This window comes from Neoarius graeffei, chromosome 2, assembly GCF_027579695.1.
Source record: "Neoarius graeffei isolate fNeoGra1 chromosome 2, fNeoGra1.pri, whole genome shotgun sequence".
NCBI lineage: Eukaryota > Metazoa > Chordata > Actinopteri > Siluriformes > Ariidae > Neoarius > Neoarius graeffei.
Window position 1 is genome coordinate 91,642,081 of NC_083570.1, and position 12,743 is coordinate 91,654,823.

Consider the following 12,743-nt stretch of genomic DNA (forward strand, 5'->3'; position numbering starts at 1 on the left):
GGCTATCAGTGTATATATATATATATACACACAACCCCGATTCCAAAAAAGTTGGGACAAAGTACAAATTGTAAATAAAAATGGAATGCAATGATGTGGAAGTTTCAAAATTCCATATTTTATTTTATTCAGAATAGAACATAGATGACATATCAAATGTTTAAACTGAGAAAATGCATCATTTAAAGAGAAAAATTAGGTGATTTTAAATTTCATGACAACAACACATCTCAAAAAAGTTGGGACAAGGCCATGTTTACCACTGTGAGACATCCCCTTTTCTCTTTACAATAGTCTGTAAACGTCTGGGGACTGAGGAGACAAGTTGCTCAAGTTTAGGGATAGGAATGTTAACCCATTCTTGTCTAATGTAGGATTCTAGTTGCTCAACTGTCTTAGGTCTTTTTTGTCGTATCTTCCGTTTTATGATGCGCCAAATGTTTTCTATGGGTGAAAGATCTGGACTGCAGGCTGGCCAGTTCAGTACCCGGACCCTTCTTCTACGCAGCCATGATGCTGTAATTGACGCAGTATGTAGTTTGGCATTGTCATGTTGGAAAATGCAAGGTCTTCCCTGAAAGAGACGTCGTCTGGATGGGAGCATATGTTGCTCTAGAACCTGGATATACCTTTCAGCATTGATGGTGTCTTTCCAGATGTGTAAGCTGCCCATGCCACAAGCACTAATGCAACCCCATACCATCAGAGATGCAGGCTTCTGAACTGAGCGCTGATAACAACTTGGGTCGTCCTTCTTCTCTTTAGTCCGAATGACACGGCGTCCCTGATTTCCATCAAGAACTTCAAATTTTGATTCGTCTGATCACAGAACAGTTTTCCACTTTGCCACAGTCCATTTTAAATGAGCCTTGGCCCAGAGAAGACGTCTGTGCTTCTGGATCATGTTTAGATACGGCTTCTTCTTTGAACTATAGAGTTTTAGCTGGCAACGGCGGATGGCACGGTGAATTGTGTTCACAGATAATGTTCTCTGGAAATATTCCTGAGCCCATTTTGTGATTTCCAATACAGAAGCATGCCTGTATGTGATGCAGTGCCGTCTAAGGGCCCGAAGATCACGGGCACCCAGTATGGTTTTCCGGCCTTGACCCTTACGCACAGAGATTCTTCCAGATTCTCTGAATCTTTTGATGATATTATGCACTGTAGATGATGATATATTCAAACTTTTTGCAATTTTACACTGTCGAACTCCTTTCTGATATTGCTCCACTATTTGTCGGCGCAGAATTAGGGGGATTGGTGATCCTCTTCCCATCTTTACTTCTGAGAGCCGCTGCCACTCCAAGATGCTCTTTTTATAGCCAGTCATGTTAATGACCTATTGCCAATTGACCTAATGAGTTGCAATTTGGTCCTCCAGCTGTTCCTTTTTTGTACCTTTAACTTTTCCAGCCTCTTATTGCCCCTGTCCCAACTTTTTTGAGATGTGTTGCTGTCATGAAATTTCAAATGAGCCAATATTTGGCATGAAATTTCAAAATGTCTCACTTTTGACATTTGATATGTTGTCTATGTTCTATTGTGAATACAATATCAGTTTTTGAGATTTGTAAATTATTGCATTCCGTTTTTATTTACAATTTGTACTTTGTCCCAACTTTTTTGGAATCGGGGTTGTATATATATATATATATATATATATATATATATACACACACACACACACTTTATATATATATATATATATATATATATATATATATATATATATATATATATATAGTCTTAAACCACACACCAAATTTAAAAGAGAAATATTTATAATGTCACTGCCCAGAAGGAAACACAAAGTGAACAAACATTTCACTTCTTGGTTTTCAGAAAAGATAGGTTAATTACTGTTCTCATATCCTGTGTTTACTGTAAATACATGTCACATTTCTGTGGCGAGCAGCATGTAACGTGCCACATTCACTTGAGTTTCTCGCATGGTTTTGTACAGTAACAAAGGAAATAATAAAATAAAAGGTAAAATTAAACCAAATAATACAGCATTGAGAAAAATCATAAACAATAACCAACCACGAAGTGAAGATTAATTTACCACTTTTAACTTCTTTCTTCTTAAGTAGACTGTAGAGCAATAATACCACATTCCCAACATAAGAAAATATAAACCATTGCCATTTGTGTATTAGCATGTTATTTCTGGCAGGAACTGGAGTATTGAGAATCCTGATGTCCTGCATTTTAACTGTGAACATTAAACAAAATAAAGTATCACACTGAGCAACTGGGTGACAATCCGTTATCAAGTCCATGATTAAGAAGTAATGCTTAAATAAAATAAAAATTGAAAAATTATTGTAAAACATAATTTAGTTAATACTTACATCTTGCATTTAGAACAAAATCAAAAAAATAAAAATCTATAGCAAATTGGTGGATGAACAGAAGCATGGGATTGCAAGATGGGATGAGTGGCCACATATGCCAAAGGAAAGATGTACAGTAGCAGTACGGTTCTAGATCCAGATACCAAATGTATGTTGAGGTGTGGGCTGAGAAGAAATAATGGTATTCACCAAAGCTGCTTCCACCAAAGTGAACAGATAGATCTAATACTATGGCTAGATAGTCATGGAGTTCCTATCGATTATTTGTGAAGGCAGAGCAGATTATGTTGTGGTAGACAGAAAAGGCCAGTGCAGGTTGAAAAAGAGGGATGAAGAGGTGGGTCTTGGTAGGCAGGACTGGTGGAAAAGAGGTGGAAAGACTGACAGTAGATCCAGATGATGTGGGTAGGGTGGGGCTTGAAGGCTTGGCTCTTGAAGTGTAAGAGGGGTGTTGGAATGAAAATGGTTAGGATTTGGGAGGAAAAAGGGATGAGTGATGTCGGGGTTGGGATTTTAAAATGGGTGGGGCTTACATGACAAGGGGAGTGGCTGGAACAAAGGCGGTGGGGTGATGAATGGGGTAGGGATGAAAAGGGGGAGGGTTATCATGAATGATGTAGGGTTTAGAATATAAGCAGGAAGAGCTGGGATGAAAAGCAGAGGGACTGAAATGAATGATGGAGGGATTGGGATGTGTGGAGGGGGGATGGAAAAGAGGAGTGGCTGACATGAAAAGGGGTGAAGTTGAGGAATTTGAGGGAGAGCCTGCAGGGTTCTAACTAGGGCTTTTCAACAGATCGGGCTGATACGCAATGTTTCCTTACTGTTACGCCCACAATATTGCCGACACGCTTGTAAAAAGTTGCTGCTACACTAATAAAAAGACTTGTCAGTCTTGAAAAGGTGGTCTTTTGCTTACTTTTCTCTTGTTATCCCTATGCGGTGGTGACAGCGCGTCGCCATGTGAATGTTCTACATCCGGACATACTCCAGTCCCCTCCCACTCCACTCCACTCCCTGCCCAGTGCATAGCTGCCCAAGTAGTTCCATGTGGAGATTGTCGCTGATCATGCTAGTCCGGTTTACCTCCTTCCTTATGCTGGGCTCGCAGTAAAGTGCCATCCGTGTTAAGAGGCACTTGCACACCATGCACGTAATACGTGTCGGTCCTCGAGTTAGATCTGGATAGTCGTGTATTATAATTGAATGGCTGAAGCTGAAAATAAAGCTGACACTTGGTGAACATCAACTGGTTGTTTTATTCTTATTCCATAAATATGTCACCAATATACAACCCCGATTCCAAAAAAGTTGGGACAAAGTACAAATTGTAAATAAAAACTGAATGCAAATGATGTGGAAGTTTCAAAGTTCCATATTTTATTCAGAATAGAACATAGATGACATCAAATACTTAAACTGAGAAAATGTATCATTTAAAGAGAAAAATTAGGTGATTTTAAATTTCATGACAACAACACATCTCAAAAAAGTTGGGACAAGGCCATGTTTACCACTGTGAGACATCCCCTTTTCTCTTTACAACAGTCTGTAAACGTCTGGGGACTGAGGAGACAAGTTGCTCAAGTTTAGGGATAGGAATGTTAACCCATTCTTGTCTAATGTAGGATTCTAGTTGCTCAACTGTCTTAGGTCTTTTTTGTTGTATCTTCCGTTTTATGATGCGCCAAATGTTTTCTATGGGTGAAAGATCTGGACTGCAGGCTGGCCAGTTCAGTACCCGGACCCTTCTTCTACGCAGCCATGATGCTGTAATTGATGCAGTATGTGGTTTGGCATTGTCATGTTGGAAAATGCAAGGTCTTCCCTGAAAGAGATGTCGTCTGGATGGGAGCATATGTTGCTCTAGAACCTGGATATACCTTTCAGCATTGATGGTGTCTTTCCAGATGTGTAAGCTGCCCATGCCACACACACTAATGCAACCCCATACCATCAGAGATGCAGGCTTCTGAACTGAGCGCTGATAACAACTTGGGTCGTCCTTCTCCTCTTTAGTCCAAATGACACGGCGTCCCTGATTTCCATAAAGAACTTCAAATTTTGATTCATCTGACCACAGAACAGTTTTCCACTTTGCCACAGTCCATTTTAAATGAGCCTCGGCCCAGAGAAGATGTCTGCGCTTCTGGATCATGTTTAGATACGGCTTCTTCTTTGAACTATAGAGTTTTAGCTGGCAACGGCGGATGGCACGGTGAATTGTGTTCACAGATAATGTTCTCTGGAAATATTCCTGAGCCCATTTTGTGATTTCCAATACAGAAGCATGCCTGTATGTGATGCAGTGCCGTCTAAGGGCTAGAAGATCACAGGCACCCAGTATGATTTTCCGGCCTTGACCCTTACGCACAGAGATTCTTCCAGATTCTCTGAATCTTTTGATGATATTATGCACTGTAGATGATGATATGTTCAAACTCTTTGCAATTTTACACTGTCGAACTCCTTTCTGATATTGCTCCACTATTTGTCGGCGCAGAATTAGGGGGATTGGTGATCCTCTTCCCATCTTTACTTCTGAGAGCCGCTGCCACTCCAAGATGCTCTTTTTATACCCAGTCATGTTAATGACCTATTGCCAATTGACCTAATGAGTTGCAATTTGGTCCTCCAGCTGTTCCTTTTTTGTACCTTTAACTTTTCCAGCCTCTTATTGCCCCGTCCCAACTTTTTTGAGATGTGTTGCTGTCATGAAATTTCAAATGAGCCAATATTTGGCATGAAATTTCAAAATGTCTCACTTTCGACATTTGATATGTTGTCTATGTTCTATTGTGAATACGTACAATATCAGTTTTTGAGATTTGTAAATTATTGCATTCCGTTTTTATTTACAATTTGTACTTTGTCCCAACTTTTTTGGAATCAGGGTTGTAGTTGAATATTGATTATGATAAGTCTTCAGTCAAAAACAATCACAGCAACTTTTGGCAAAAAATAAAAAAAAAAATCTCATTAATATTACCAAAAAAGTGTGACTCTCAGGGAGGCCTGCAAGTGCCAGGAAATGCACTGGAATGCATCTCTGAGCCGAGCATGTAGAACCCATGAGCTTTTGGGGGTCTAAGGCAGCCCCCGAACCCCCGATTGTTATGACTGGTGCCACTACACTGATATTTTGGTCTTGTTAGAACCCTTGGCTGGGATGAATGATGTAGGGGTTGGGATGAAAATCAAATTTCTTACAAAACAATATTTCTTCACAAAACAATATTTATCTGTTTTTAACAATTCTCACATGAAACCAAGATAAATTTTATGTCTTATCTGACACCACATAAATAATTCAGTTGAATTTAATATAATATCATTCCCCACATTCAATATTCATATACAGTATTTCCAGATCAATTAGCAGAGCAGGAGCAGTGTACACCCAGCCTGAGGAAATATAACCTGTTAGAGCTGTATTAAGCTTGGTGATGAGTCAGGATACGATGTGTAGACAAATGGCATGAAATTACTGTAGGTCTGGGAAATCATTACCTCATTAACAATTATATATAAAGAAAAATCAATACCTGTCAGGTTTTGCAATTAATTAAGACACATTCGTTTAGTGTTGATGGCCGCTGTGGCACTGTGTCAGAGTCATGCTGAATAAGGGCTTTGTAATTAGTTCATATACATATAAAGAGCGTAATGTAGTTCCACTGTACAAAGCCCCGGTACAGCCTTTAATTTCTGGCACTTTTAAAATACACACTTTTGCTCATATGGCCCCAAAACAAAGAAGTCCTGAGGTGAAGAAACGGCAGTTCATCCATACGTTCATTGTCAATGCATTTGGTCTTTGTAGACCAGGAAAAATCAAGTTCCTGGTCTCTTGACATGGCTGATCTCATCACATCTCATGTTTTTGAATCCTCTTATCAAGAAGAAGTGAAATAAGCCAGTGCTAAATACCATATCAAGCATGACACGTTTAGATCTGTCATGATGTAGTGAGAGGATGTACCATTTCCTCTTCCAACGAGTCAGTGACATGACATTCTACCCCATGGGGGTATTAATAAGCAGAAGTAGAGATGTTATATTTTACAAACCACAGGATTACAAACCACTTTATATTCTGAAAGCAACAGGGAAACTCCACTGAGACATCACTTCCTCCACTCATGATAATATCGATGGTTTATTCCACTTCAGACCAATGAGCAGTGCTGGCGAATGGATCATTCTCAGACAGATTGGACGAACGTAGCTCAAAGCTACCTCGTGTTAAGAAGCTCATCTTTGAGCCAAGTGGGTAAAGGCTGGCCCATCCTGTACAGCAGCTTTGACAGCTCGATGTTATGATCTCTGTAGTATTCTCTGAGAAACATCTGAGACTGTGGAAGAGGGAGAAGAAAGTGTGGTTACATTCCTGTGCATAACTGCAGCATGATATAACAAGACAGATTCAGGTTCAGGAGGAACATCACATCTTCCTGCAGGCAAACTCTGATCACTACAGATCATATGACAAACGTACAGAGACAAAATGAAAGCTGCACAACCTGCATGAAACGGCGAAAGATACTGTACCTCTAACTTCATATCTGAGTATTTCTTTCCTTTACTTTTTCCCAGACACGTCGTCTTTCCTCCATCTAGGAGTTGACACCAGAAACCTTTTTTAGGATCAAACCTGCACAGATCAAAAAATAATGTCCATGTTAACTCCAATATTCCCAACAAACTATTTCTGGATGGACATATCGGACCCTCAGTGAACACAGTGAAGTCTATATACTGTACATGCCAAATTCTTAAAAAAACTAAAAATAAAAAAATACTGACATGACTTATGATCTGTGTCACCTCAAAATGTCTTTAAATAATAAATATTACAACAAAGCTCTCATATTTCTCCTTTGCTTGCTTTTCAGATTCATTTTGAGGCTAAAATGACTGAATGAATCCTCTTGAATGACCCAGATGTGCATCAGGTGGGTAATCCATAACAAAAAGTTAGATCACCAAACATTTATTTCTGCACATGTTGATCCTATTTTCAAAATATGCTTTATGGAAATAGAATAAGGCTCCAGAGAACACATTTAAATTACAGTTGTGGTTTATTTAAAGGCCAAAAATGGACACAGGCCCTGATTTTATACAAGTAAATATAATTATTCAGCTATCAGATAGTAGCTAAGCAATGACTGAGATGAGGATGAACTTACGCCAGGATCTTGTGGTAGTTCACGGTATTCAAGAGTCCAAGAAACTTCTGGACTTTATCCATGACTAATGCTGGTTCAGTTTTCAGCATCTGCCCATCCACAACCAAAATCTACATAATGCAAAAATAATAATAATAATAATAATAATAATAATAATAATAATAAATTATAGATAGATAGATAGATAGATAGATAGATAGATAGATAGATAGATAGATAGATAGATAGATATTCTATCCACATTCACTGGATATGAGCAATCGCATGCTCTGATTGGCTACTCTACTACTATGATATCAGCTCATATACCATGAGTAGAGAAAAACAAAATGACAGAGCACATCAAGTCAGATATATCACTTTGTTATCAAGTATTTAAAAGAAACAGAAATAGCTAAATAAAACAATATAGTTTTTCCCCCCCAATATCTCCTGTTTCACACTCCAGCCCAGTTGGTGGCAGTAATGCACCTTTAAGTTGGTTTGCCAACCGCATAAAAAAGAGGAAAAGAAAATGGCAGACCGCATTGCTGAACCAACCAAGGACAAAATAAAAACTACTCGAAAACAAAACCCCCAAAAATACAAAAAAAAAAACTTCTAACAAAATATGGAATGAAAGTATTTGATGGTAAGAACGTATCTTTTTTATTTTTCAAGAATTATTATGATTATTATTACAGCATTTTTCACAATTTGCTCCTGTCATTTCGCCAGTTTGTTTACATTCTAAGCAGAAATTATTTTGTTGGACGTTTTGTATAAAGTTTTTATTTATCGAATTTGCAAAAAATAAAAATGCTCCGTTTCTCAAAATCCAGTGAATGTGGATAGAATAAAACAGTTACACTACGTTCACACTGCAAGGCTTAATGCTCAATTCCGATTTTTTTGTGAAATCCGATTTTTTTGTGAGGTCGTTCACATTAACAAATATATGCGACTTGTATGTGATCCTCAGTATGAACGAAAAGCGACCTAAAAGTGTTCCGCATGCGCATTGCAGGATACGACGACGTCACACGCAGTGAGCATGGCCAGTGTTTACGGAAGTAACCTAAAGATTCCTGTGTATGACAGTAGCCAGCATGGAGTACCTGGCGATGATGCAGTTGTTGTTGCGACGGAGCCAGAACATGCACAATAGCCTGATGTTAAGGAGGAGGTTGAGAAGGAAGAGGGCAAGGGTTTTGGCTCAGGCGTTCTGCGGGGTAGTGACTGCAACCTCCGTTCAAAGGAACATCAAAGCCATGTTGTAACTTTTTTTGAGAGACCCGCTGCCTACTTCAGTGCAGAATAGTGACGTTTGTGGCTTGCTGATGACGTGTAAGTCGGATGAATGCGACCTGGCGGTTCAGACTGAAGTCACATATGAAAAGATCGGGTAGGAATCGGAATTAGGACCACATATCCAAACGGCCTGGGTCGGATTTGAAAAAATCAGATCTGTGTCGTTCATATTGTCAATAAAAGATCGGATACAGGTCACATATGGGTGAAAAAATCAGATTTGAGTCACTTCAGCCTGCAGTGTGAACGTAGTGTTATTCCACTCAATCTCATTGTACATGGCTTATAGCTGTCAGCTCATGTATGACTCGATTTCGTGGAATAACTGTTATGTATATGACATCATGAAAACATTCATATATTCTTAGATATCGTTCCACACTAAAGCACTACACAAATGCAATGAGGTTTTGTATGAAAAAAGAAAGCATCTCTCACACACACACACACACACCTGATTGTGGTGGTAATGTGCAAGCCAGCGCTCGAGGTGAATGGCATACAACCCTGGCACCAGACAGCGGCTTTGTAGGACACGCAGCTTTGCAGGAGCATCATGGGGTGCAGTGATGACATCGTGAAAAGAGTATTTCATCGCCACTGGATCATCATGTGCCCTCTGATGCTGTGGTGAGGAACAGGGTATATACAGTGATTCATTTGTGCACTCTGCTTTAAAGTTTAGATCCACAGTGCTCTACACACAATCTGCAATTCCTTCACGATACCCCAAGCTCAACTCTTGGTGAACTCAACTCTTCAAGGGCTTTGTGACCAAGTTTTCCATGACCTAAAGCGCTTCCTGACTTCATCATTGCCCAAGTTCAGTTCTTGCAGTGTTCAAGCCCCTACTGACCCAAAGCTCAGGTGTTCCTGAACTCTGGATCAGTTATTTCTGGCCCAAGCATCTCTCTTTTTGAGCCCAAGCTCAGCTTGACATGAACTCAAACTCAGCTCTTACTGACTTGAAGATCAGCTCTTTTTTACTTTGTGAATTGCCACTCAGAACTTCCTGAACTCAAGCTCAATTCTTTCTGACCCTGAGTTCAACATTTCCTGACCCCAAACTCAGCTTTACCTGCTCTCAGACTCTTCCTGACCTCAAGCTGGGGGAAGCCATGGCCTAATGGTTAGAGAAGCAGCTTTAGGACCAAAAGGTCCTAAAAAGGTTGCTGGTTCGATTCTCTGGACCAGCAGGAATGCCTGAAGTGCCCTTGAGCGCAAGGCAACTAACCCCTAACTACTTGCCAGGCTGCTCTGGGTATGCTGAACATCACCCTGGATAAGAGCGTCTGCTAAATGCCCATAATGTAATGTAAAGATGAGCTCTTCTTGGCCTCAGACTTTTCCTGACCTCAAGGTCAACCCTTTATTATCCCAACATCAGCTCGTTGTGACCCAAAGCTCAGGTCTTCCTGAATTCAGTCTATCCTCATTAAGACCACAAGATGGGCTCTTCCTGACCCCAAGCTTCAGTCTTTGTGACCTCAAGCTGAGTTTTTCCAAATCTAAAGCACTTCCAAACCTCAAGTTCAACTCTTTGTGACTTCAAGCTTTTCTCTTCATCACTGCAAGCTTCACTTTTTGTGACCTTACACAATTTCCAACATGAAGCTCAGCTCTTCCTGACCTCACGCTCAGCTTTTTCAGCTCTTCATGACATCAAGCCCTTCTTGAACCCAAACTCAACTCTTCCAGTTCTTAAGCTGTTTCTGATCTCAACCTCAGCTCTCAGCTTTCCATAACCTCATGTACTTCCAAGACCTGAAGCTCACTTCTACTTGTCTCAAGCTCAGTTTCTCTTGACCCCACACTCTCTACTCTTCCAGACATTCAGCTCAGCTGTTCCTGGCCTTCAATTTTTTCATGACCAGATGTTACGGGATAATTCTAAATTGTGGTCCTGAGAGGGGAAAATAGCAGTGATATTGTTTGTGACAGATACTCCTGAGGAGGTCTGATTCTGAAGTATTATTAGGCACTTTTGGACTGAAGGAACTTGTTCATACTTCTTAGAACCGTTGAAGGAAGTTCTCCCTTTTTTGTTTGTTTGCACTGCAGAAACTGAGAACAATCGTAGTTCTGAGAATGCTGTTTTGAGGGATTTTTTTTAGCTCCTACTTCAGGGTAGGCACTCTCCCATCACAAGAGGAACCATGAGTGAAGTAAGTGTACACTGATTGGTGAAAGACGAGCCAATCCAGCTCCAGCAATCACCATTTTTAAAAATCCATGTCAGCGTTAGCCATGTAAACAACAACTCATAACTGTTAATGTTAAAAGAAATAGGGAAAAAAAACAGACAACTGGACTGACAGAGAAGTCCAGGCTTTACTGAGCGTATATCTGTGATGGAGGAAATACAGCATGATTCTCATCTCATCTCATTATCTCTAGCCGCTTTATCCTGTCCTACAGGGTCGCAGGCAAGCTGGAGCCTATCCCAGCTGACTACGGGCGAAAGGTGGGGTACACCCTGGACAAGTCGCCAGGTCATCACAGGGCTGACACATAGACACAGACAACCATTCACACTCACATTCACACCTACGGTCAATTTAGAGTCACCAGTTAACCTAACCTGCATGTCTTTGGACTGTGGGGGAAACCGGAGCACACGGAGGAAACCCATGCGGACACGGGGAGAACACAGCATGATTCTGATGCGTCAAATCGAAATATAAAAATTTGCGTTAACATTTCCTGCTAGTGTCATACCAGCAATCCGGCTTATGTGACTGAACGTTCCTATTGGTGGTGGGAACGCAAAAAGAAAAAGCCCTTGAAGATATGTAGTTCTTGGGGAAGCTCCCCAGTGGGTGGTCCAAAAAAGTCTCGATGAGTCCAAAAGTGCCTATTAACTCTTAGTTAACAAGCTATCAAGCCCTTTTTATAGTAAATAATTTAGAAGCAGAGAAATAGGCATGTGAAGGACAGTACCTGGTACCAGGCGTAGGCTCTTTCTGCAGGACTGATGAGAACGGTAATGATTTTAGCTTTAGGCAGGAGAGCTGCTGCTCTGGCTGCTGCTAATTCAGAGTCAAAGTAGTTAGCGCACTTCTCAAAGTAGTAATCCGAGCTGGTATTGGAGGGCAGGGGGAAATACTCCATGTACCTGTAAGAGAGAAATATGGCTCACAAACACATATAATGCTGCTTCTGAGCAGGCAATGATTTTACCAGCAAAGTGCAGATATCAATATTTGAGTAATTTATTTGAGTTACTCTAGAGCACAGACAGTGGCGGAGGAATACTCTTCTCCTGGAGTTGTTGGTGCTGCAGATCCAGGTGGAAAAAAGAAAATCACCTAAAAGAGCGGAGAAGGCTAAAGGCAGAGGAACAGGAGCAAGTCTGGAGTATTTCTCACCAGTCTATTCCTCTGTGGTAGTTGTGGCCATTGAAGAACTGGATCTCCTCAAATGTCTCTTTGCTGGGATAGTTGCCGATGAGGTCAGGGTGCAAGCCCAAGAACAGATACAGAGCGGTTGTCCCTGAGACCAACGGAAGAAAAATGGGGGAAAAATCAACACTGTCAGCAACTCAGGTGATAATAATAATAATAATAATAATAATAATAATCTCATCTCATTATCTCTAGCTGCTTTATCCTGTTCTACAGGGTCGCAGGCAAGCTGGAGCCTATCCCAGCTGACTACGGGCGAAAGGCGGGGTACACCCTGGACAAGTCGCCAGGTCATCACAGGGCTGACACATAGACACAGACAACCATTCACACTCACATTCACACCTACGGTCAATTTAGAGTCACCAGTTAACCTAACCTGCATGTCTTTGGGGGAAACGGGAGCACCCGGAGGAAACCCACGTGGACACGGGGAAATTAAATTAAAATAAATTAAGTATTTACATATACAAATATAAAAAGAATAAGATATGGGG

At 40.6% G+C, this 12,743-nt stretch overlaps 1 protein-coding gene across 5 annotated transcripts in view; it reads right to left on the reverse strand.

The window, feature by feature from the left end:
- Positions 1–4,978: 4,978 nt before the first annotated feature.
- ndst1a (N-deacetylase/N-sulfotransferase (heparan glucosaminyl) 1a) overlaps positions 4,979–12,743 on the reverse strand; it is a 241,469-nt gene continuing 233,704 nt past the window's right edge. For all 5 annotated transcript variants that reach the window (XM_060915190.1, XM_060915193.1, XM_060915191.1 and 2 more), the window contains exons 11-16: positions 12,211–12,334; positions 11,783–11,957; positions 9,297–9,467; positions 7,553–7,662; positions 6,912–7,014; positions 4,979–6,715 (exon numbers count right to left, since the gene is read on the reverse strand). In XM_060915190.1, the coding sequence (XP_060771173.1) occupies positions 6,596–6,715; positions 6,912–7,014; positions 7,553–7,662; positions 9,297–9,467; positions 11,783–11,957; positions 12,211–12,334 (803 nt within the window). In that variant the 3' untranslated portion in view covers positions 4,979–6,595. The remainder of the gene's footprint in view (positions 6,716–6,911; positions 7,015–7,552; positions 7,663–9,296; positions 9,468–11,782; positions 11,958–12,210; positions 12,335–12,743) is intronic.